This window comes from Lepidochelys kempii, chromosome 4, assembly GCF_965140265.1.
Source record: "Lepidochelys kempii isolate rLepKem1 chromosome 4, rLepKem1.hap2, whole genome shotgun sequence".
In the NCBI taxonomy this organism is placed as follows: domain Eukaryota; kingdom Metazoa; phylum Chordata; order Testudines; family Cheloniidae; genus Lepidochelys; species Lepidochelys kempii.
This window is the reverse complement of record NC_133259.1, coordinates 127362154-127388442: the sequence shown is the minus strand read 5'-3', so window position 1 is coordinate 127388442 and position 26289 is coordinate 127362154. Positions and strand designations below refer to the sequence as shown.

At 44.8% G+C, this 26289-nt stretch overlaps 1 protein-coding gene across 3 annotated transcripts in view; it reads left to right on the top strand.

Annotated features, from left to right (window-relative positions):
* The window catches only part of REEP1 (receptor accessory protein 1), a 106500-nt gene that overhangs the window by 26631 nt on the left and 53580 nt on the right, over positions 1 to 26289 (top strand). For 2 of the 3 annotated variants that reach the window (XM_073342861.1, XM_073342862.1), the window contains exons 2-3: positions 20970 to 21042; positions 25739 to 25815. In XM_073342861.1, the coding sequence (XP_073198962.1) occupies positions 20970 to 21042; positions 25739 to 25815 (150 nt within the window). The remainder of the gene's footprint in view (positions 1 to 20969; positions 21043 to 25738; positions 25816 to 26289) is intronic. The other variant, XM_073342863.1, reaches the window with a different exon arrangement.

The following is a 26289-nucleotide window of genomic DNA, read 5'->3' as shown; positions in this document are numbered from 1 at the left end:
CCAATGATATACCTGAGATATATTGATATTTTCATCCTCTGGACAGACAACTTACACTCCCTCATAGATTTCCCCCACAACTTGAACAACCACTACCCATCCATTGAACCCTTCTGGAACATTACCACATGAGCATCAACTTCCTGGATATCACAATCAGCTTCAACAATGGAACACTACAGACAACCACATACAAGAAACTCACGGATCACCACATCTACCGTCATAGATCCTGTAACCAGCCCAAACGCACCAAGAAATCTGTTCTCTACAGCCATGCAATCAGATATCACAGAATATGATCTGAGGAGAAAATCTGGTATATACACCTTAACACACTCAAAACCACCTTCATCAAACAAGGATACTCCACTAGAGAAATAGATCACATCATGGGAAAGGCCACTCAAATGCCCAAGAGAACCTGCTTCAATATAAAAATAAAACCCCCTTTGACACACCCTTAGTTTTTATCTACCCACCCACACTAGAATCCATACGGGATATCATCAAACAACTACAACCCATATTCGATGGAGATCCCATCCTGACAGAAATTTTTCCTGAACCCCTTCTTCTGGTCTTCAAAACAACCCACTAGCCTCTCCACACTCATCAGAAGCAAGCTTCCCACAGATCTAGCCTTTGTTTGCCAGAAGCTGGGAATGTGTGACAGGGGATAGATCACTTGATGATTACCTGTTCTGTTCATTCCCCCTGAAGCACCTGGCTTTGGCCATTGTCAGAAGACAGGATACTGGGCTAGATGGACCATTGGTCTGACCCAGTGTAGCCGTTCTTATGTTCTGTTCTTATAACACACCAACTCAAAGCGGAACCAGATCCTGCCAGAACAACAGATACAGAACCTGCAGACATATCTCCATTGCTACAATGATCCACACCCACCACAACACACCTTTTACAGATCCATGGGTCCTACACAGTCTATCACAACATGTGGTGTACCTCATGCAGTGCACTAAATGTCCCAATAGCAACTATGTCGATGTAACCAGACAATCATTCTGCTCTTTCTTGATGAACTCACACAGGAAAATGACAAAAGACAAAAACGCCATTATCACCTGTGGGAGAACATTTTTCTCAAAACGATCACTCTGTGTCTGACCTATCAGTCCTCATCCTTAATGGAAACCTGCACAACACATTCAAAAGATGAGCCTGGGAGCTTAAATTCATAACTTTGCTAGACACTAAATAGAATGAGCTGAATAGAGACACTGGATTTATGGCTTATTACAACAATCTGTAATCCTCTAACAACTCCGCACCCCCACCCCCAGGCATAGGCCAACTTCTCCTCTGTCCCATGGGTGCTCGACCTGCCCCCCCCACCGCCCCTGGCCCCCCTCCATCCACCCGTGCACCACTCTCACCCTGCCACAGTTACACCCGCTTTCCCCAAGTCCTCGCCCCTGCCCAGCCTCTTTACCACCTCCTCCCCCTCCCTCCCGGAAAGTCCTAAGTGCTGCCAAACAGCTGTTAGGCGGTGGGTGGGAAGTGCTGGGAGGGGGAGGAACGGGGACACCGTGCTCAGGGAAGGAGGAGGAGGGTGGGTGGGGGGTGCTTGGCTGCCGGTGGGTGCGAAGCGCCCGCTAATTTTTCCCTGTGGGTGCTCCAGCCCCGCAGCACCCACGGAGTCGGTGCCTATGCCCCTGGGTGCTTTCCCCCTACTTCCTTTCCTACCTATGACTGGAGGGGTATTAACAGGCCATTTCACCTTGAACAGTCCCTTGAAATATGTGGTAACTACTTATGCTAAACTATCTGTTCAGCCTTATATTTCGCAGTGACACTGTTAGTTTCTCAGACCTGAAGAAGAGCTCTGTGTAAGCTCGAAACCTGGTCTCTCTCACCAACAGAAGTCCAATAAAAGATATTACCTCACCCACCTTGTCTCTCTTTGTAACTTAGCAGATTCAGATTTGAAGACTGTGACTTGGATGGATCCTAGAAACCCACCAACACATTCCTAATAGTCAGGATTGCAGAAGGTTGCAACAATCCAGTCCTCAAGGCATCCTTTATATAACTAAACTATTGCTTCTGAAACTGTTCACTTCACAATAGCAGCACTATAAAATGCCCTTTCCAGGGGTGTGATGGCTCCTGGAAACTGGACCTTAGTTCTGCATGAACCTTAGTACTTTGGGAGAATAATAAAGGCTCATTCGACTGTGACATTTAGACAGCAGTGTGACAACCAACAAAATGTTAAGGAAAACTAGACCTAAGAAAGCAAGCACTATGGGTGTCCCCACTTTAAAAGCAAACAGCCTTACACAGTTGCTGTTCTCTTACACCATGTCTACACTACAAAAATAAGTCCACCTAACTTATGTTGGCGTACAGCCGCCACAGTAATTAAATCACTTGTGCATGTCTACACTTTGCTCCTTGTATCTGCAGTACACATCCTCACCAGGAGCGCTTGTATCAATTGTGCTGTCAGTGTGGGGCATCGTGGGACGGCTCCTGAAAGCCTGTAACAGTCAACATAAGCAACACAGTGTTTACACTGACATTGCACCAACCTAACCATGTTGGCCTTGAATCTTTGTCACTTGTGAAGGTGAAGTTATTACGTTGGCTTAGCAGGGCAGCTATGTCAGCCAGAGTGAAATTTAAGTGTAGACACTTCCATAGTTAGGTTGACATAAGCTACCTTGAATCAACCGAACTCTGGAGTGTAGACCAGACCTTACAAATGCTCTGTTAGAGGAATCTGAGGCATCTGTTTGCCTTCCCTCCTTGCTTTCATTTGGAATTGTCACTGTAAAATCTATTTCTAATCCCAAGCCCTAGTTAGTAAAAAAATAAATAATAAAAAATAAAATTTAAACACCTTGTGTTTTAAACACAGTAACTGCTGGGTGCAGGATATATGCGTGCAGTAGTAGAGAGGTCAAGTGAGGAAAAGGAAAGAAGAGGCCACTTGTCCAAAGAAGGAGAAGAGAAAGGGGAAAAAAAGGAACCTTTTTGCTGTACACCAAGCTTTCATTCAAACCCATCCCCAGGACTTCTGGGGGAGGGATATCTCTAAAGTAAGAGCAGAAATGGACCCAACTCAAATACCTGAATCTGAACATACTAGCCCTCGGGGGAAATAAAGACCCAGCTTGGAACTGTGTGACTGACCCTATTTCTCTGTAATGGTCTGAACCCGCTCTGTTCCGGCACCCCTGGCTCAGTCTTCTCTTAAGTGCTCCTCTCCTCTGGAGCCTCCTGTCTCCAGGAGATGGAGGAGATGGTATGATGGGATAACATGGTTTTGGTAATTAAATATTCATGGTAAATAGGCCCAATGGCCTGTGATGGGTTTTTAGATGGGGTAAGATCCAAGTTACCCGGGAAAGAATTTTCTGTAGTATCTGGCTGATGAATCTTGCCCATATGCTCAGGGTTTAGCTGATCGCCATATTTGGGGTCGGGAAGGAATTTTCCTCCAGGGCAGATTGGAAGGCCCTGGAGGTTTTTCGCCTTCCTCTGTAGCATGGGGCATGGGTCACTTGCTGGAGGATTCTCTGCTCCTTGAGGTCTTCAAACTACAATTTGAGGACTTCAATAGCACAGATATAGGTGTGAGGTCTTTTTTAGGAGTGGTGGGTGAAGTTCTGTGGCCTGCATTGTGCAGGAGGTCAGACTAGATGATCATAATGGTCCCTTCTGACCTAAATATCTATGAATCCCTTTGGAGTTCCCTCTAACTAAGCTTAGGTAACCTTCATTAGGCCCAGGTGCTTGTTTACTAATCAGTCACCTGGGGCAGTCAGTGACCCTAGATGGTGCCTTAATAAGGCAGTCATGGGCACACTGGGCCCTAACTCTCCATAAAGAGCAGCTGCCCCAGGACAGAGCTTCAGATACTCAGCACCTCTGAAAACCCTAAACCCCTCAGGTCTACACTACAAACTACTACATTGCTCAGGGGTGCCAAAAATCCACACCCCTGAGCAACACAGTTAAACCAACCTAACCCTGGTGTAGACAGCATTATGTCAACGGGAGGGCTTCTCCTGCAACACAGCTCTCGCCTCTCCCGGAGGTGGATTAACTATGCCGGTGGGAGATGCTCTCCTGTCAGCACAGTAGCATCTTCACTGAAGCGCTACAGCGGCAGAGCTGCACCAGTGCAGCATTGCCCATCTGTAAAAGGGGATAAAAATACCTACCTACTGGGCACGGTGAGGAGTAATAAAAGGTTGTAAAGTGTTCTGTAGTTTAAAAGTACTTTAACTGCTATTAATCAACCATATTTCTGTAGGAGGGTCCTTTGGTGCCCTCAGCAATAGTCTTTAAAAGCTTCTTTGGGTTAGGAGGTGACAGAAATGAATTCTCACTGAATCCTGCCTTGTATGTTTGCTTTGTGACTAACACTGGTGAACCCTTTGAAGACTGGGAGATAAGTATTCTCCTAAACATTGTCCCAGTTAGCATTTGTTTGGGTGGCTGCCTGGAAAAGGGCAGGTTTTTTCTAACATTTAAGGGCTGATTTTAGGAATTAATGTTCGAGATTACCTTCTTTTTCCCAAAGGGCTAAGGCAGCCGCTTAGGTCAGGCCTCAGCTCAGACTAGGGCAGCAGTTTTTCATTTCTAACCCTTTTAAAATGACCAAATCTTGTCTGTCAGCTTCGTGTATGAATAATTCAATTTCTATGCCAGGCTCTTGGATACAGCAAAAGAAAAAAATTTTAAAAAAAGGATGTGTTGTTCTGTTACAAGGTGCATGTCACAGAGTATTGCATTTGGCACTGAAGTAAATAAGCTGCTAATGGCCTTATCCCTGATTGTGGCTTTATGCAAGAGTAGCTCTTGCTAAAGCTTTGTTGGAAAGCTGTTACATTTAACAGAGGCAAGTAGACGCAGATAAGGGGAAATTTAGCTCTCCTTTTTCTAGAGCACACACAATATCTAAGCAGTACAGCTGAAAGGAAGATGAGTTTGCAAATAGTCTCTCCAGCTCCTTTTTTAGTCCTTTGCTAACTTAAGTCCAGACCAAAACCATCTAAGCTGATGAAGAAGACACTGAGATGCTGGGTTTTTTTATAGGAAGAATCTTTCTGTTACAGACTGGGGGCGTGATCCTGCTCTCATTGATGGGGCTTTTGCCACTGTTTGCAATTGGAGCGTATCATTTTCTATTAAGGAAATGATGGACTTTCTGTGAGTTTGTACTGTACAGAAGGAAAAAGCTGGGCAGCACAAAACGCGCATTTCTGGGGACAAGTCTGGGCCTGGGAATTTGCTGGTGTTACCCTGTGATGCAATTCATGAGTGGTTAGCTATAACACTCTTACAATTTAGCTGGGAGTGATTTTGCATGTTAGAGGCTGTGTGGGAGTAGGACCAGGAGTGGTTGCTCTCCCAGTGAAGCAGTTTAAAAGGCACCTCAAGTTGAAGATTGAGGGGACACAGCTGTCAATCTGTCCAGGTTGTACCCTGGAGAACCCCACAGAGCAAAGGGAAGTAACAGAGGCTTGCCGGCTGCCATAAGAGCACATTGAGGTCATTTACAACAAGTACATTTAAAGCAGCCTACGGGCTGCTCCAGTTTATGCCAAAGGACACAGTCAGTCCAGGACTGGGGAGCATGAAGGTGGCTTATAGTCACCTTTGAGCAGCACCTTTGTTCCCTTGAGTAGTTCTGTACTTTTCACAGTCATAGCTGAGGATCTGGGCCAATGTTTTTTAAACAGCTATGGTCATTTAGAGTATTTCTTGCCTTGTACTTCATGATTTCCAGTAATATCCTCCCACTAGCAAGCAAAAGCAGCATTACTATAATGAGATCATAAGCAATTGATCTGGCTAAATCACTTTCATGTAAATTTCATCCTTTCTTTCCAAACCCTTCACTGCAGCACTAAAAGTCTGTGCAACAGAGAATTGCCCTTAAGCAAAGATAGGAAAATAATACAGGTTTTTGCATTTCCCATCACTACACCAACTAGTGGTAACACTTTAAGGGCCTGATCCTGAAATCCATGCATGTCCCAAAACTGTAATTAAGTTTTGGGGTGTATAAAGAATGCAAGTTTAACCCCTAAACTAAGATTCACACATATATATTTAATTTAGTTTTAACATATGTAAATAGATTTAGTATAACTTAAAACAGCACAATCTTTGCAGCATGATCTTTGTATGTTTGTATTATAACAGTTATGCAGTGCCTGATTACTGATGTGCCATTGAAATAGGCATTTACTGCATCAACTATATCCTAGAAAATAGGCTTGTTTCTTTAAAAATACTTTATTAATTTCCCTTTTATGCCATGAGTCTATCATAAATCTGTAGGCTCATTTACAAAACAAATTTTAAATCACATAATCAAATAATCAAATATAATCTATACCAACACAATGTAGTGCTGCTAAAAAACTCTCTCTTTCCAATATGCCCTGCCAAAAAAACCTCCCCACATAACCCATCCCCTCTAGGATTGTAAATTTCCAGTAGACAAGGAAAGCCATGACCCCTGCCCTAAGGATCTTAGAGACTACCTTGGACATAAAATTACAGACACACAATGCATTAGGGCCTGCTTTTCAGAGGTGCTGAGCTCAGCCCTCTGAAGATCTGGTCCCAAGTCTCCTGCAAGTAGATGATTCAGTCTCAAAGAGGTGGAGATTTCCCCCCACAAATCTTGTGGTGAATTATTGTTGAAAGGCTTCTCCACAAAGAAGCATGTTCTGAGAAAGGGACTGAATGAAGTAAAGTTGTTTGCGGGATGCACAAGGAGATGGGAGTTGCAAGCACAGCACACTCCTCCCAATGCCTGATAAGTCAATGTACTGAGAGCTACACTTAATGGACAGTGAGAGTGGGGGCAGCAGTAAAAGAAAGAAAAGGAGTACTTGTGGCACCTTAGAGACTAACAAATTTGAGCATAAGCTTTCATGAGCTACAGCTCACTTCATTGGATGCATGCAGTGGAAAATACAGTAGAGGGATTTTATATACATAGAGAACATGAAACAATGGGTGTTACCATACACACCGTAAGGAGAGTGATCAGGTAAGGTGAGCTATTACCAACAGGAGAGAAAAAAAACTTCTGTAGTGATAATCAAGGTGGGCCATTTCTAGCAGTTGACAAGAATGTGTGAGGAGCAGGGTTGGGGGGCGGAGGGGGAGAAATAAACATGGGGAAATAGTTTTACTTTGTAATGACCCACCCACTCCCAGTCTTTATTCAAGCCTAATTTAATGGTGTCCAGTTTAATGGTGGCTGACTTAGAACAACGCTTCCTCAGCTCTCGTCCCCTAATGCCCCTACTCTACTTGCGCTACACTGATGACATCTTCATCATCTGGACCCATGGAAAAGAAGCCCTTGAGGAATTCCACCATGATTTCAACAATTTCCATCCCACCATCAACCTCAGCCTGGACCAGTCCACACAAGAGATCCACTTCCTGGACACTACTGTGCTAATAAGCGATGGTCACATAAACACCACCCTATACCGGAAACCTACTGACCGCTATACTTACCTACATGCCTCCAGCTTTCATCCAGACAACACCACATGATCCATTGTCTACAGCCAAGCTCTACGATACAACTGCATTTGCTCCAACCCCTCAGACAGAGACAAACACCTACAAGATCTCTATCAAGCATTCTTACAACTACAATACCCACCTGCTGAAGTGAAGAAACAGATTGACAGAGCCAGAAGAGTGCCCAGAAGTCACCTACTACAGGACAGGCCCAACAAAGAAAATAACAGAACGCCACTAGCCGTCACCTTCAGCCCCCAACTAAAACCTCTCCAGCGCATCATCAAGGAGCTACAACCTATCTTGAAAGACGACCCATCACTCTCACAGATCTTGGGAGACAGGCCAGTCCTTGCTTACAGATAGCCCCCCAACCTGAAGCAAATACTCACCAGCAACTACACACCACACAACAGAACCACTAACCCAGGAACCTATCCTTGCAACAAAGCCTGCTGCCAACTGTGTCCACATATCTATTCAGGGGACACCATCATAGGGCCTAATCATATCAGCCACACTATCAAAGGCTCGTTCACCTGCACATCTACCAATGTGATATATGCCATTATGTGCCAGCAATGCCCCTCTGCCATGTACATTGGCCAAACTGGACAGTGTCTACATAAAAGAATAAATGGACACAAATCAGACGTCAAGAATTATAACATTCATAAACCAGTCGGAGAACACTTCAATCTCTCTGGTCACTCGATTACAGACCTAAAAGTTGCAATTCTTCAATAAAAAAACTTCAGAACCAGACTCCAATGAGAGACTGCTGAATTGGAATTAATTTGCAAACTGGACACCATTAAATTAGGCTTGAATAAAGACTGGGAGTGGATGTGTCATTACACAAAGTAAAACTATTTTCTCGTGTTTATTTTCCCCCCATACTGTTCCTCACACGTTTTTGTCAACTGCTGGAAATGGCCCACCTTGATTATCACTACAAAAGATTTTTTTTCTCTCCTGCTGGTAATAGCTCACCTGATCACTCTCCTTACAGTGTGTATGGTAACACCCATTGTTTCATGTTCTCTATGTATATAAAATCCCCCTACTGTATTTTCCACTCCATGCATCCAATTAAGTGAGCTGTAGCTCACGAAAGCTTATGCTGAAATACATTTGTTAGTCTCTAAGGTGCCACAAGTACTCCTGTTCTTTTTGCGGATACAGACTAACACGGCTGCTACTCTGAAACCTGTCAGTAGGAGAAAGATGTCAGTTTAAATAGCGACATTGTTAATGATGTCACTCCTGATCGTTTTAGCAGAAACAGCCAGCGATGTTTTTATCCCACAGCCCCCAAACTGCCTCCCAACCCTCCCCAGTTGCCAAAAGGCCACCCAGCAGGTATTAGCATTTCAGCATTTCTAGTTCCTTTCTGTAAATCAGATATGTGTGGGTGTGGACACTTGAGCTGACGTCAGAGAAAGCTTGGTGCAGGTTTGGTTCCAAAAATGGGCGTGTATTGTGTCTGTCCTCATTCAGCAATCTCTCATTTTGTGCTGACCAGTCACCTTTTCACTTTGTGAACTAGATTGTAAAAGACAGACTCTCTCAACCTCCCAATCCCACATGGCTTGGTTCTCAAAATATGTCCTGCTCTGGGTTCTCAGGAACAGCTCTGTGCCCCAATGGTGCTCTGTGCCCCAATTTCTCAAGAGACAAGGTGGGTGAGGTGATATCTTTTATTGGACCAGCTTCTGTTGGTGAGAGAGACAAGCTTTCAAGCTTACACAGAGATCTTCTCCAGGTTTTCACTGCCCTCTTCCCTTCACACCTCTCCAAACCTTCCAAAGGAAATGGAGCCAGGATTACGTGTAAGAGAAATTACATGGTGAAAAGCTAGGACATTGTTTTGCCTGCAGCAAGGCAAATAGACCAGCTGTGTAGTCTCCTCCATAACAAGAAGAACTGTCTATGCCCCACTCATGGTGCTCCGTTCTCAGGTGCTCCCTGAAAATGGGCTTGCGAGAACAGGATGGTCACAGGTTAGCTAAGGCCACTTTTTCAGCCATCTCTTTGACTGTTCATGACTTGCTGGCTTCCAGTCGCTTCTTCTAAGCCAAAAAAAAAAAAAAAAAAGTGGTGCAGTCAGCTGAGAGAGGCATGTCCTGCTTTAAGGGGGATCAAGGCTGCTTAAATTAGACCCACTCAAGGACAGCTCTCCCTCTAGGGGTATGTCGACACAGCAAAGAAAAACCCTCAGCTGGCCCGTGCCAGCTGACCCGGGCTTGCAGGGCTCAGGCTGTGGGGCTGTTTCATGGCTGTGTAGACTTCTACACAAGAATGAAACAGGCCTGATCCCGAGCTGTGGGTTTTTCTTTGCTGTAGACATACCCTAGGTTCTAGCTAGTTATGTGGTAAGCAGTCACCCAACTCTCCTTATTTTGAAATTTAATCAAAAGGAGCAATGAGGTGTTGTTATCACCCGCCCTTCCATTACATGGTCCACGTGGCAGGGAGGGATCAGTATTTTGATGGCATGGGCACCGGCAGAGGGGATGGGTATGTGGGGACACCCTAAGAAATCATCTTGGCTTGAACTTGACTTAAAGGCCTTTTTAAAGAAGCATCTTCTGCAGGATGGCGGGGTTCTCTGGAGTTTGCTATCGGATTTTTATAGTGCCGGGGATATGCATCACAGGCAGGTGTGAAGGCAAGATCCCTGCTGCCCCTAAAGAGTTTAGGGTCTAAGCAGGTGAATTACAGATGGGGATCGGGAGAGACACAGCAGAAAAGCAAGGAGGCAGAGCAGTTGTTTTATATATTTATTTTTAATTATGTGATTTCTGTTTGAATGCGAAGAGCTCAGTGTTGCCCCATCAGCACATTCCTGCTTTCGGGGTGGCCTGGCGATGCACTGCTCCAGGAGCAGCTGCTCTGGGAGGGATTGTGTTTCAGGGAGTCCCGGTCTCTGCCAGAATTCCCAGCATTCAATGGGAGTGTGCAGTCTGGGTTGGTGCCATGCCCTCCCCTCTCTGTGCCCAGCCGATTCTGCAGATTGTGTGAAAGAGTGGGGCTATAGGACTGACAAAACATAACGGGGCCAATTGGCACTGACTAGTGGCCACTTTGCAGTGACTTTTTTGGGACAAAGTCTGTAAGCAACCACTGCCTTTGTGAATACCAGCCTGGAGCCTTTAGTCATCGTCTTCTGCTGATTCCCCTCTTACCTTACCTGAATCTTTACTTTAAAATATCACAGCATCATTCAGCACACAGTGTGACTCACATTATTTGTAGGGTTGTCAAGCAATTAAAAAAATTAATTGTGATTAATCACACTGTTAAACAATAATAGAATACCATTTATTTAAGTATTTTTGGATGGTTTCTACATTTTCAAATTTATTGATTTCAGTTACAACACAGAATACAAAGTGTACAGTGCTCACTTTATTTTTTATTAAAAATATTTGCACTGTAAAAAACAAAAGAAATAGTATATTTGTATTTGTATTCTTTGTTGTAATAGAAATCAATATATTTGAAAATGTAGAAAAACATCCAAAAATATTTAATACATTTCAGTTGATATTCTATTGTTTAACAATGCGATTAATCACAATTAATTTTTTAATCGCAGTTAATTTTTTTGAGTTAATTGCGTGAGTTAACTGTGATTAATCAACAGCCCTAATTATTTGTATTTGCTTTAACCTTTTCCCTGACTCATTCCTTTACCTAGCTCATAAAAACATAAGAATGGCCATACTGGGTCAGACCAAAGATCCATCTAGTCCAGTGTCCTGTCTTCCGACAGTGGCCAATGCCAGGTGTCCCAGAGGGAATAAACAGAACAGGTAATCATCAAGTGATCCATCCGCTGTCGCTCATACCCAGCTTCTGGCAGAGAGGCTAGGGACACTTCAGAGTTTGTGTTTGCATCTTTGCCCATAGCGATTGATGAGTCCATCCCCCATGAACTTATCTAGTTCTTTTTTGAACCCTGTTATAGTCTGGGCCTTCACAACATCCTCTGGCAAAGATTTCCACAGGTTGACTGTGCGTTGTGTGAAGAAATACTTCCTTTTGTTTGCTTTAAACCTGCTGCCTATTAATTTATTTGGTGACCCCTAGTTCTTGTTTACGAGGAGTAAATAACACTTCCTTATTTACTTGCTCCACACCAGTCATGATTTTATAGATGTCAATCATATCCCCCCTTAGTCGTCTCTTTTCCAACCTGAAAAGTCCCAGACTTATTAATCGCTCCTCATATGGAAGCTCTTCCATATCCCTAATCATTTTTGTTGCTCTTTTCTGTATCTTTTCCAATTCCAATATCTCTCTTTTGAGATGGGGCAGCCAGATCTGCATGCAGTATTCAAAATGTAGGCATACCATGGATTTATATGAGGCAATATAATATTATCTGTCTTATTACTGATCCCTCTCCTAATGATTCCCAAAATTCTGTTCGCTTTTTTGACTGCCGCTGCCCATGGCATGGATGTTTTCAGAGAACTATCCACAATGACTGACTCCAAGATTTCTTTCTTGAGTGGTAACAACTAATTTAGACCCCATCATTTTATATGTATAGTTGGGATTATGTTTCCAATATGAATTACTTTGCATTTATCAACATTGAATTTCATCTGCCATTTTATTGCCAACTCACCCAGTTCTGTGAAATCCTTTTGTAACTCTTCACAGTCTGCTTTGGACTTAATTATCTTGCTGAGTTTTATATCGTCTGGAAAAAGGGGTAAACAGTGAGGTGGCAAAATTTGCAGATCATTTATGAATATGTTGAACAGTACTGGTCCCAGTACAGACTACTAAGTGTCGCCACTATTTACCTCTCTCCATTCTGAAAACTGGCCATTTATTCCTACCCTTTGTGACAAAGTTTCTCCTCTGCCTTGGTGGGTCCTGCACTTATTGGCGGATTTGCTTGCCTCAGAGATTCACAGCAGCCCTCAGTTTGGCCACTTTTGCTAGTGGCTCAAACCTGCCATTCACTTAGCTAACCTCATCACTGGACAGCATGGGGAAAAGGAAGGAGAACAATTCCCACAGTCTCTCCTGGTCCACCAAATGGGTCAGGGGACAGGCCAGGGACCTTCCCCTCCAGTGGGACCCACAGTCCAGGTCACCTTCTCTTTCTCAAATAGGGAGTTGAGGGAGATAGGGGGAACCCAGGCCTGCCCTCTACTCCAGGTTCCAGCCCAGGGCCCTGTAGATTGCAACTGTCTACAGTGTCTCTTGTAACAGCTGCATGACAGCTTCATCTCCCTAGGCTACTTCCCCAAGGCCTCCTCCCAACATCTTCTTTATCCTCACCACAGGACCTTCCTCCTGATGTCTGGTAATGCTTGTACTTCGCAGTCCTCCTGCAGTATACCTTCTCACTCTCAGCTTCTTACACCTCTTGCTCCCAACTTCTCACACACGCCTCACTAATTGAAGTGAGGTTCTTTTTAAAACCAGGTGCCCTGATTAGCCTGCTTGTCCTAATTGATTCTGGTAGCTTCTTAATTGGCTCCAGGTGTCCTAGTTAGCCTGCCTTAATTTGTTCCAGCAACTTCCTGATTGTTCTGGAACAGCCCATGATCTTACTCCGTGAAAAGGGACCTGCTTAATCTGGGGCTAATATATCTACCTTCTATCACTCTCCTGTAGTCAGGTTCCCTTTGCTTGACCCTTTGACCGCATTCCTGTCCCTGTTATTTCATTAGTTGTCCCCCAGAATCATTCCGCCCACCCACTTCCTGGATCCCAATAGGATCACTGTCCTGTAGCCATCTGGTCTGACCCTGTCACACCTTTGTTTCCTATCTTTGAACCAGTTAGTGATCCATAAGTGGACCTTCCCTCTTATCCTATGACAGCTTACTTTGCTTAAGAGGCTTTGGTGTGGGACCTTGTCAAAGGCTTTCTGAAAATCTAAGAACACTATATCCACTGAATCCCCCTTGTCCACATGCTTGTTGATCCCCTGAAAGAATTCTAGTAGATTGGTGAGACATGATTTCCCTTTACAAAAACCATGTTGACTCTTCCCCAACAAATCATGTTCATCTATGTGTCTGATAATTCTGTTCTTTACTATAGTTTCAACCAATTTGCCTTGTACTGAAGTCAGGCTTACCAGCCTTTAATTGCCAGTATCACCTCTGGAACCTCTTTAAAACATTGGTGTCACATTAGCTATCCTCCAGTCATCTGGTACAGAAGCTGATTTAAATGATAGGTTATATACCACAGTTAGTAGCTCCACGTTCCACACCTGTTAGATTTATACTGTAAGCCTTTTGGGGCAGACGCTGCCTTTTTTTTAAATCTGTGCAAAGCCCTGTGCAAATTGATGGTGCTCTGAAAACATTCTTCGTCCTAATAATAATGATCACAAGCCCATTGGCACCCTTACTGGCAGCCTCAGCAAGGAATCCTGGCACTGAAACAGTTCAGCTGCTACTAAGTACTATAAGAAACATATGCTGCCCAACAAATATGTTGAGAAGACCAAAATATTTCAACAATTCAAAATTGTATCCAGGCCCTTATTGAAGCAGAAGTTCTTAGTCTTGGCTGCTTTGTGCTAATGATATGGAAACATCAGCTATTCATGAAAAAAGGCTTGCTGCGTTTGTCTTGTTTGTTCTACAGTGCTCCAAGGATGTGCCCCACCATCCAAATATCTAGAGGCTCTGATGACATGGTAACCAAAACAGCAAAGCTTGTCAGATTTGTGGTGTCAGCAGCACCGTGCTGTGTATTTGTAACATTAGGGCCAGATCTTGCAAACCCATGTGAGGAAAATTACTCACTCTAATAGACTCATTGATGTCACAGGGAGCTGTTTATGAGTCTGGTCCAATGCCCATTGAAGTGAGTGGGTTCCTCCATTGATTTCAGTGAATACTAGATTGGGTATGTGAGTAACTTTGTGCACGTGTGTTTGTAGGACACGGACCTTAGTCAGGGAGTCAGCAATGTCTAGTGGCTTAGAGTTTAGCCTGTGAAATGAGGCTGTCCTGAATTCTAATCCCAGCTCTGATGCTGGCTCCCAGACTATGGGGTTGCAGTAGGGTGGTCTGTTCCTCTAAAGGCTAGTGGCCAGCCAGTCCTGTGTGATTATCAGACCCAGCTGGGAAAGGGACAGGGGATGTCTATAAATGGCTGAGAGAGCTTAGCTCAGTTGGAAGAAGAAAAGCTGTAGGAGGGAGGTGGGTCCTGTGGCTTATCCTGGAGCAGTGTGGAACAAAAGGTCTCTGGGTCTCTGCAGCCCAGTGCTGGTTGGGGGAATAGCTTTATTTTGTGTTGCTAACATAGTTCCTATTTTTAAGAAAGGGAAAAAAAGTGATCCGGGTAACTATAGGCCTGTTAGTTTGACATCTGTAGTATGCAAGGTCTTGGAAAAAATTTTGAAGGAGAAACTAGTTAAGGACATTGAAGTCAATGGTAAATGGGACAAAATACAACATGGTTTTACAAAAGGTAGATCGTGCCAAACCAACCTGATCTCCTTCTTTGAGAAAGTAACAGATTTTTTAGACAAAGGAAATGCAGTGGATCTAATTTACCTAGATTTCAGTAAGGCGTTTGATACCATGCCACATGGGGAATTATTAGTTAAATTGGATAAGATGGGGATCAATAGGAACATTGAAAGGTGGATAAGGAATTGGTTAAAGGGGAGACTACAACGGGTCCTACTGAAAGGTGAACTGTCAGGCTGGAGGGAGGTTACCAGTGGAGTTCCTCAAGGTTCGGTTTTGGGACCAATCTTATTTAATCTTTTTATTACTGACCTCGGCACAAAAAGTGGGAGTCTGCTAATAAAGTTTGCGGATGATACAAAGCTGGGAGGTATTGCCAATTTAGAGAAGGACAGGGATATCCTACAGGAGGATCTGGATGACCTTGTAAACTGGAGTAATAGTAATAGGATGAAATTTAATAGTGAGAAGTGTAAGGTCATGCATTTAGGGATTAATAACAAGAATTTTAGTTATAAGCTGGGGACGCATCAATTAGAAGTAACGGAGGAGGAGGAGGACCTTGGAATATTGGTTGATCATAGGATGTCTATGAGCTGCCAATGTGATATGGCCATGAAAAAAGCTAATGTGGTCTTAGGATGCATCAGGAGAGGTATTTCCAGTAGGGATAAGGAGGTTTTAGTACCGTTATACAAGGCACTGGTGAGACCTCATCTGGAATACTGTGTGCAGTTCTGGTCTCCCATGTTTCAGAAGGATGAATTCAAACTGGAACAGGTACAGAGAAGGGCTACTAGGATGATCTGAGGAATGGAAAACTTGTCTTTTGAAAGGAGACTCAAGGAGCTTGGCTTGTTTAGCCTAACTAAAAGAAGGTTGAGGTATGATTGCTCTCTATAAATATATCAGAGGGATAAATACTGGAGAGGGAGAGGAATTATTTAAGCTCAGTACCAATGCGGACACAAGAACAAATGGATATAAACTGGCCACCGGGAAGTTTAGACTTGAAATTAGATGAAGGTTTCTAACCATCAGAGGAGTGAAGTTTTGGAATAACCTTCCAAGGGAAGCAGTGGGGGCAAAAGATCTGTCTGGCTTTAAGATTAAACTCGATAAATTTATGGAGGAGATGGTACGATGGGATAACATGGTTTTGGTAATTAAATATTCATGGTAAATAGGCCCAATGGCCTGTGATGGGATATCAGATGGGGTGGGATCTGAGTTACCCAGGAAAGAATTTTCTGTAGTATCTGGCTGGTAAATCTTGCCCATATGCTCAGGGTTTAGCTGATCGCCATATTTGGGGTCGGGAAGGAATTTTCCTCCAGGGCAGATTGGAAGAGGCCCTGGAGGTTTTTCACCTTCCTCTGTAGCATGGGGCACGGGTCACTTGCTGGAGGATTCTCTGCTCCTTGAAGTCTTTAAACCATGATTTGAGGACTTCAATAGCTCAGACATAGGTGAGAGGTTTTTCACAGGAGTGGTGGGTGAAATTCTGTGGCCTGCGTTGTGCAGGAGGTCAGACTAGATGATTATAATGGTCCCTTCTGACCTAAATATCTATGAATCTATGATGGTTTTGTATGAAGGGCCTGACCGAGAGTTGGGTGTGGGACAAGCCAGTATCCTTTAAGGGTGTGTATTATTAACAATTTAGGAACTGCACATTGGATCAGACTTCCGGTCCCTTTAGTCCAGTATCCTGAGCCAAACAGTGGCTGCTATCATCTGCTTCAGAGGAAGGTGCATGAAATGTCATAATGGGCAGTTTCTTCTTCTCCCTTGTCAGTTAATGATTGACCTGACTCATAAAAGTTTATTTAAAAATTCTATCTAATGTAACTGGATATATAAATGTAACATTTTGAATGTTCTTATGCTCTTGACCTCAATGATATCCTACTTCAATGGGTTCCACAGGTTAATTGTTTGTTGTGCAGAATAGTATTTCCTTGTGTGGGTTTGAAATGTGTTCTTTCAGTTTAATTGAACATTCTCTGGTGCTGCTATTAGGAGGAGGGTGTGTGTGTCTGATTTACTTTCTCTAGACCCTAGGTTAGTTCTTACACGCTTATCCTGGCCACTTGATTTGCTTCCTCTCTAAAATAAACAATCCCAGGCACTTCAACCTCTCTTCATGTGGAACTCTTTCTATGTCCCACTAAGTATTTTCATTGCCCTTTTCCAGTCCCCTTCAGTTTTCACGGTATCCTTTTTGAGAGAGAGAGAGTGGCCAGATGGGAACACTGTGTCCCAGCTCAGAGCGTGCTATTGACTTGTATAATGGCACTGTAATATTATCAGGATTAGTCTCCATCCCATTCCTGAGGTACCCTGACATTTTGCTTATGTTTTTGCCCATTTGTGCACAATAAGCAGAGCTCTTCACTGAGCTGTGTGCAGTCATTCCCAGACCTTTTTGCTAAGTGGTTATAATTAATTTAGACCCCAGTGATATGTCAGAATAATATACTAACTGCTACATGATTGCGCTCAGTGCTGAGAGCGAACTGATGAGACCTACTGGTCAGTGTGTCACAAGCCCCCCGCTCTGGGCCCAATTCAGTGAAGCTATGAGTCTCTTACAGCTCCAGGTAGAGCTCCTTGTCTATAGCTCAAGCTGTAGCCGCTCATACGTCTGTCTCTGGAGCTCCCGAATTCAATTTCTAGCTTGGCAGTGAAGATAGAGGCCTGTACAAGACTTTTAGGCCTTTGTGTTTTGGACAGTTCATTTCCCACCCCAAGGCTAAAAGGTCACACAAAAGCCTCATTAGGGGACTCAAAAGAAGGAGATACCAGAGGTTTTTTTTTGCAGGGGTGGTGGTGAGCAGTTTTATTTTATTTTTAGAATTGGAATGGTGATACATAAAGGGGATGAGGGCTTTGTGTACAGAGTGGATATTTGGGAAGAATTTGAATGAAGATAGCATGGGAGCCTGGTGCAGCATGGATGAAGGCACACAGAAAAAGTGGGATAAGAAAACTGCAAGACTGTCATCATTAGGGAAGAGATGGGACGGGATAAGACACCAGAATAGGAGTGTAAGCAGGAGCAGTATTCAGACACTTGAAGGCAACGATGAGACTCTCAGACTTGACTTGGCAGGCCAGAGGGGAGCCAGTGGAAGGTTTTGAATGGGTGAGTAGGGTGACAAGATGTCCCGTTTTTAAAGGGACAGTCCCATTTTTTGGGACTTTCTTATATAGGCGCCTATTACGTCCCCCACCCCCTGTCCCATTTTTTCACAGTTGCTATCTGGTCACCCTGTGGGTGAGTGACACGGTTTGAGAGATGGGCGAGAGATGGTTTTAGTTGCTCCATTTTGGATGGGCTAGAGCAGTGGTTCTCAACCTTTCTTTCTTTCTTTTTTTTTTTTAAACCCTGGGGCCCTTAAACTTAAATAGAGAAGTCTGTGGAAGCCCAACCAAAGGTGACGCGTGGGGGAGGGGCATGTGCCTCCCCCAGATTTCTACTGTCCATTTGGCCCTGCTCCGTGAAGTGCTGATGTAGCAGGGCAGAGCAGTGGTGTGTTTCCTTGCCTAGCTGCTGCCTGCTCGTGGAGTTCAGTGGTTGTGAGGCAACCCCTTCTGCTAGCAGCAGGAGGAGATCTCTCTTCTTCAGCAACACTGCCATTTTTTGTTGCACTCCACGCCCCCTCCCCCAACCCAGACAGGCTGCGGCGAGTCTGGGGATGGAAGTGGCACTCCCTCACTGAGCCCTGCCATCCAGGACTGACGCTGGAGCCCCGCAACCCATTTTATAGATAGAGAGACTGAGGCACAGAGAGGTTAAGTGAGTTGCTCCAGGTCACAGAGCAAGTTAGCAGGACTAGGGCTAAGTCTCCTACCCCAGGGCTCAGTCTATTAAACCACAACTGCCTGGATAATACAAACCCACTTCGTACTGTCAGGAAAATCTGAAGTTTGTTACATAACCCCCACAGGGAAGGCACATCAGCCTATTAATTATGCTGTATACTTTAGGTAAACAAAATAGTAAGGGCTTCTCTTCCTCCACAGGAAACTTTCCAAGTATTTGCCATATATAACTGTGTTCCAGAGATTCTGTAAACTCACTTGCCTCTAAGACCAAGTTAGCTTCTGTTACTGGCATAAACTGAGGAAGCAAATATAAATCATCAGATGTTGGAATCTCTGCAGGAAACAAGAGCGTGTGATAGCAACCAGTTCAGGGAGCGAGGGAAATGGATTGGGACAGAAATGAGGAACTTTTATAAATGAGGGGTGTGTTGTGGGGGAAATAATTCATGTGCATGGTTGTTTTTCTGAGCTGTGCAGAAAAACTCTGCCTTTTTTAGCATTATCTTCACTGGACCAGATCCCACTACCACTGATGTCAGTGGAAAGTTTGCTGTTTAGCGTCAATGAGAATAGGATCACGACCATTGTCTGTGTCTCTCCACTGCCTTAAGCAGCACTGTTGTTTATGATATTTCAAGGGAGAACAATGAATGTGTTTTCCCAGAATCTTCTCTCTGGGCATATGACCTAATCCCTGCATACAGCACATCTCTGGTGAACGAAATTGCTTCAGTGCTCCCAGTTTCCAGCAGCTCTTTCTGAAACCAGCATGAAACGTCTGCAAAACATTGAGCTCCTCACTCTGTGGTTGCTTTTCTGAAGTCTGCATCGTGCTTTGGGTTTTGTTAAATTACGCTCCAGTAGGCATGATGAATACCCAGCAAATTGCACTAGCGCAGTGCTTTGCAAATGGAGATAGTGTGCAGTCTCATTCTGTTCTTTTACAAATGCTTTCCTGAGGACAGCTTTGGGAGGGACAATTGCGAGCTGCATGGAGGAGAGTAAATTTTTAATATAACATCCATGAATTGGACATAAATGTAATTGAGTCCCTTGGCAGGGGAACATACCTGGCAAAATGGAAAGGATAATATCAGGTTAATATGGCTCTAAGTTTAGGTTTTGAAACAATGAACTTTGATTAAACTCTAAGAACAATGGAAATGATTACATGAAATTAAGAAAAAGTCCGTGGAAACATTTTTTTTTTTTAAACCAGTAAACATTCCCCTGCTACAATTTTCAATCCAAACATTGCAGTATCCTGCAATTACAGGGGAAATTGACTAAAACCTGTCTAGAAGAAAGTGGAAATGATTAGCCTATGTTCAGGGTCTACACTTAAAGAAATGATCAAAGTGAAGAAGCAGCACAGATAGCAAAGAGGAAAGGAGATTTTTAAATATTCCCCCGCTTTTTAAACTCTTAAGGTGCTATACGTAGCTTAAGGATTTGTTTTTACAGCTCTGTGACTTTGAACCTGGTAGCGTCTCTTTCAGACACAGAAAACTTGAGGGGTTTTAGAGTTGGAGTCTAAACTCCATGCAGGATTCCTCCTGCCCTGATCTGAGTGCAGGATTGGGCCCTAATATTGTCAAACCACAACTAGATGTAATCTGACTCCCATTTTTCTCCCTTTCCCCTCTAAAGTTTTTTGGGGGAGTAGGGGTAGGAAATGGGGATTTCTGATAAATGGTTCCCATTTTGTCCCCTCTCTAAAAATAACTAATAAACTTTCTTTGCTGTGTCATGGTAGATTATTTTAAAATTACATTTACCTTTTCCTTGAGGTTTGTTTTTCTGCCTTGTTTTCATGCTGATGTGTCACTCTTTTTGGTGCTTTTCATAGGGAGGTGCCTCTTAAATGTAATGCAGCCTCAAAGGGACAATCACAAAAGAGGGGAAACAATTTTGGCCCTAATCCTGCTCCATGTAAATCAATGGCAAAATTGTCACTTAGGTCAATGAGGCAGGATCAGCCCTATACTGTAAACCACAGAGGAAGTCAGTGCATGGTGTATTGTAGCCCTAGATCAGAATCTACTAACACTTTCTACAGGTGCAAGAAATGCAGTTAACAGAAGGAAAAAATATTTCCCTGTGACAGGAAATCAAGCTTCTCCATTTCTTTCTTTCTTTCAGGATTATATTTGGCACTCTTTACCCTGCGTATTATTCTTACAAAGCTGTAAAATCAAAGGATATTAAAGAATATGTAAGTAATTTTTTTTCCTCCTGTGCTATGTTTTATGGTCTCTGATCGTTACATTTTAAAATTGCTACCTGCATTCCAGGTGAGTCGTAAACCAGGGCTGGGGGATGTCTGATGTGTAGGCTGGTGGATAGGGCTCTCGACTGAAAGTTAGGAGAGCTGGATTCTGTTCCTAGCTCTGCTTGTGACCTTTGACAAATTGCTTATGCCTCCATGTGGTGGCATCATTGTGCTTGTATGGCTGATCTCAAAAGGTGCTTGATGCCCATACCTGAGATACAGTTTTGCTTTGCTTATTTGTTGTAGGAGAGCAGAACAAAATAAAGCCTCTTCAGAAGCCCGTTGGCCCTTTGGCTGCCCTCTCAAAACAGGGTTTGCAATGGAATTAGCAAACCAAAAGTACATATGATTGTGAATATCTTTCAGGAAGCAGAGACCCTTTCTCTCCAAAGCAGCAGCCAGCCTCCATAGGCCTCTTTATATACTTATGGGTGGAGCTGTCTTGCCTTTTTCCTAGGAGAACGCCTCTGGGTCCTAGTGTCCCATGGTTCAGGCAGACACTGCCAACTTTTGTTAGGGGAAGTGGGATGTGGGAGAAGCATGACCCACAAAGGCCCCTTCTGTGTCCCAAAGGGGCTGTACTGTCTGTCATAATCTTGTTTTCTATCTAAAGTGTACTGAATACTGCAGAGCCTTCAGGTATTTACTCTTCAAATATCTGAGCATCTCAATGATGATAAGGCCATTTCCATGTCTTGGTGACAGCTTTGACGATTATCTTAACGTGTCCTTAGCACAATGTCAAGCTGTGACTTGGAGAGGCTCTTGAGATTCTTCCAGTCGAGCGTTTCCCTTGGTGAGATTAGTTCTTTATATCCGAAAGCATTAACTTGTCGTGAGCATTGTAAGTAAACCAGATGAGGGCTGCCTGACGTGCCAGGTACTTGCAGAGCTGACTCTGCTGCACCACTTCAGCTATATAAATCCCCTTTGATGTGCTGGCAGTTCAAATCACATCACCTAGCAGTGGCTAGCAATGATAGTCTCCATTTCGAGAACACATTTCATCTAAAGGCCTGGTCTGCGCTTGGAAGTTGTTTTGTTATAACTATGTCAGTTAGGGGTGTGCTTTTTCTTTAATCAATATAGTTATACCAATACAAGCCCTTGGGTTAGGGTTGCCAGGTGTCCGGTTTTCAACCGGTTCACCTGCTCAAAAAGGGACCCTGGCACTAGCTTCAGTCAACACTAGCTCCGGTCAGCACCGTTGACCAGGCCATTAAAAGTCCGGTTGGCAACGCAGTGGGGCTAAGGTAGGCTCCCTGCCCAGCTCTGCATAGCTCCTGGGAAGTGGCCGGCATGTCCCTCTGGCTCCTAGGTGGAGGGGCGGCCACGGGGGTCACATGTGCTTCCCCCACCCCGAGCACCAGCTCTGCAGCTCCCATTGGCCGGGAATGGTGGCCAATGGGAGCTGCGGGAGCGGTGCTTGCAGGTGGCTGCTCCTCTGCCTAGGAGTCAAAGGGCCATGTTGCTGCTTCCTGGGAGCCACCCAAGGTCAGTGCCGCCCAGAGCCCGCACACCGAGCTTCCTCCCGTGCTCCAACCTCCTGCCCCAGCTTGGAACCTCCTCCGTCATGCAAACTCCCTCCCGGATCCCGCACCCCCTTCCACACCTCTGGCCCCGCCCAGAGCCCCCTCCCACACTCTGAACCGCTCGGCCCCAACCTGGAGCCCCCTCCTGCACCCCAAATCCCTCATCCCCGGCACCACCCCAGAACCTGCACCCACAGCCCCACCCCAGAACCTGCACCCCCAGCCAGAGCCCACACCCTCTCCCTCACCCCAGTCGCCTGCCCCAGCCCGGAGCCCCCTCCCACACACCAAATCCTTTGGCCTTCGCCATGAGCACCCCAAACCCATCATCCCCAGCCTCACCCCAGAGCCTGCACCCCCACCCCAGAGCCCATATCCCCTCCCACACCCCAACCTCCTGCCTCAGGCCGGAGCCTCCTCCCACACTCCGAACTCCTGCCCCAACCCAGACCTCCCTCCCACACTCTGCAACCCTTGGCCCCAACCTGGAGCCTCCTCCTGCACCCCAAACCCCTCATCCCCAGCCACACCCCAGATCCTGCACCCCAGCTGGAGCCCTCACCCCCTCCCACATCCCAACCCCCTGCCTCAGCCTGGTGAAAATGAGCGAGGGTGGGGGAGAGTGAGCGATGGAGGGAGAGGGGGTGGAGTGAGCGGGGGCGGGCCTCAGAGAAGAGGCAGGGCAAGGGTGGGGCCTTGGGGTGGGGCGGGTAGGAGGTGGGGCAAGAATGTTCGGTTTTCTGCAATTAGAAAGTTGGCAACCCTACCTTGAATGGATGCAGTTATATCAGTAAAGGTACCTTATACCAGTATAGCTTATTCCCTTTCCCATGTGGGAATAGTTATACCAGTATAAAGCACCTTTACTCTGATATACTTTATCCACACTTGGGCTTGATCTATACTTAATAGTTTTGCCAGCATTGCTATGTTAGTTAGGAGTGTGAGGAAATCGCCACCCCGCTTCCCAAACTGATGTAGCTGTGCCAGCAAAAATCCTAGTGTAGATGCTGTTACATGGACAAAAAGGAACTTTTGCCAGTATAGCTTATTCTGTTTGGGGAACTGGTGTAAACTATATTGGCAAAAAAATTATTGGTAGCATAATCTACATTTCCACTAGGGTATTGGGTGGGGTTAGCCAATGTAGCCCTCCTGACATATCTACACTAGCAAACCAAGTGTGGAAAAGGCCTGCCAGGAGTGGTACTTCTTAATTATTCTGGTTGAGTTACCATAGTACACCTTTTTAGTGTAGACAAGACCTCTGACTCTTAAAGTACTTCACTGATATTGTTTAATGAAGCTTAATAGCACCCCTGTGAGGTTGCTGAGACTTACTCAGGGGAGTTGGTCAAAAAATTTTGTTCACAATATATTTTTCAACAAAAAATGGCTTTTTTAGCAAAATGGAAATATCCATGGGAAATGTCACGATTCAACGACGTGTTATTGGAAAAACATTTGATTTGTTTTTGTCAACTGAAAAATTTCCGCCAGTCAGGCAAAAATTTTCAGTGAAACAAAGAATGTTCGCCCAACTGGTCAAACATTTTGATTTTTGGTTGCCAAAAAAACAAAACAAACTAAACAAACAAATAACCAAGAAGTTTTCAGCCTGGCAGTTTTTCAATGAAAACTTTTTTTAAAAATTCATCTTTATCAAATTCATCACTGGGGGGTGGAGAACGCATTTTCACCACTGAAATGCAGCTGCCTCTGGGATGTAAGGCAACAGCCCTACAGTATGCTTTAAGATGGGAAATTAAGAATATTGTGTCCATCTGTGCTGTTGGCGGTATGTTAGCTGGTAGGCTTGTCAGCCCAGGAAAAAATGGTTGTTACCCCTGAATCCGTTTCAGGTCCCTGCTTCAAGATGCAATTTTCCATTCAAACACCCAAAATGCATGAATAACTCAAAGCAAAGCAATTCCCTGACCAGCACAGGCTGAGGCCCTTGCCTCTCTCAGCCAGCAGAAAGAAGAAGTGCCCTTCCCTTAAATCCTTGCAGGGTCATGTAACAGACAGGTAACCTTTAACACTTTCCTGGCTTTTTTTAACCCTGTCACAGGCCATTTAGGTAAGGTAAGTATATTTTGTCTAACTGCAAAGACATCCCTACTCTTATGTCACGTACCATGGGATCTCTAATGACCACAGATGGTTAGGACCTCGGCTATGTACGTGTAACCCCCACCCAGTCAGTATGGCACTCTGTCCCCCTCTCGTCATGGCTGGGCCGTGTACAGAGGTTGATGAGCCTGCTACAGCCTTGACCTCTGGAGCTAAAAGCCTCTATTGCCTAAGCTAAAAGACCCACCTCTGTTAGCCTTGGCTGCAGCAGGCTCACCAACCTCTTTCTGTGGCCCCGACCACTAAAGGGGCACAAAGCACCACACTGAGTGGGTGTGGGTTACATAGGTCATCTGAGAGAAGACACCTCCAATAGCACAGCTCCTTCTGTCAGCAAATTTGGGTGTGCTGGAACTTACTCAGAGGGAATCATAAGCACCCTTTCCTTCCTGCAGTACTTAGAGGTCACTTGGCGATCTCCCATCCATGTATTGACCTAACCTAACCCTGATTATAGGCCATGACCAGATGGGATTACCGCACCAGGTAAAGTGATAGCAGGGTTGCACTTGCATTTGCAGATGAAGAGGGAAGTTATATGGCATCATCTGTATGTTCTAGTGTTATCAAACTGTCTAAATCACTATCTCAGTCGGACAGCAATTCTACAGCAGAAACTCCTCGTGGAATACGAGCAGCGAGTCTGACTACTTGGTCTTTTGGTCAGATTGATCATAAAGGACAAATTCCTTCTTCACGTGGGTTTGTGCATGACTCTGATTTGTGTTGTGGACTACACCTATGTGACAACTTGCTGCGTGACACCTGGCAAAGCCCTTAAGTTCTCCATGCCTGCACAACAGGGTTCTGAGGCTTTCTTGTCAATAAGCATATCACCAGGCAGCTGTGGATGGGCTGAGCTTTGGGATCCTCAGGTGAAAGGTGCTCTCCCCTAAAAGAGTAAAATACCATCACTGTACATTTGTGCCTTCCTAGAACAACACGGTTACAAAATATCTGATTTCTCTTCACAGGTCAAATGGATGATGTACTGGATCATATTTGCACTCTTCACGACAGCCGAGACTTTCACAGATCTCTTTCTTTGCTGGTGAGCGTCAGACCGAGGTGGGGCATTTGTAATGAGATAGGGAGGAAAACAGAAGAGTTTGTAAGGGAACAGAGCTCCAGAGAGAGGATTGTAAGACTGTGTCATTTCCTGTGCAAGGGGTTGAATGTCAGGTGCATGGCGTGTTTTGCTTGGAGGACCAGCACTTCCTCTCTTAGCGCTGCCAGGTTTAGGGGTTGGGAAATACTAACGTCAGGGGAACTGCTCGGGTGCCTGTGAGAAAGCAGTTGGAACTGGAGAGAGTTTGACGAAGGTCTGTCACTGTCAACAGAGGATGGCTGAGCCAGCAGCCCTCTTCTGCTGTGGACACTGGTGCAGGTGTTAGAATGGAGACAGGCACATGGAAAGAGTGGAATGGGTATGTGAGAGAGGAGAGGTGAACATGAGTGAGGGGAAAAGGGAAAAAGGGGAGAGAAAGGGATAGGGGGAAGGAAGAGATGGAGGAAGGAAGAAGGA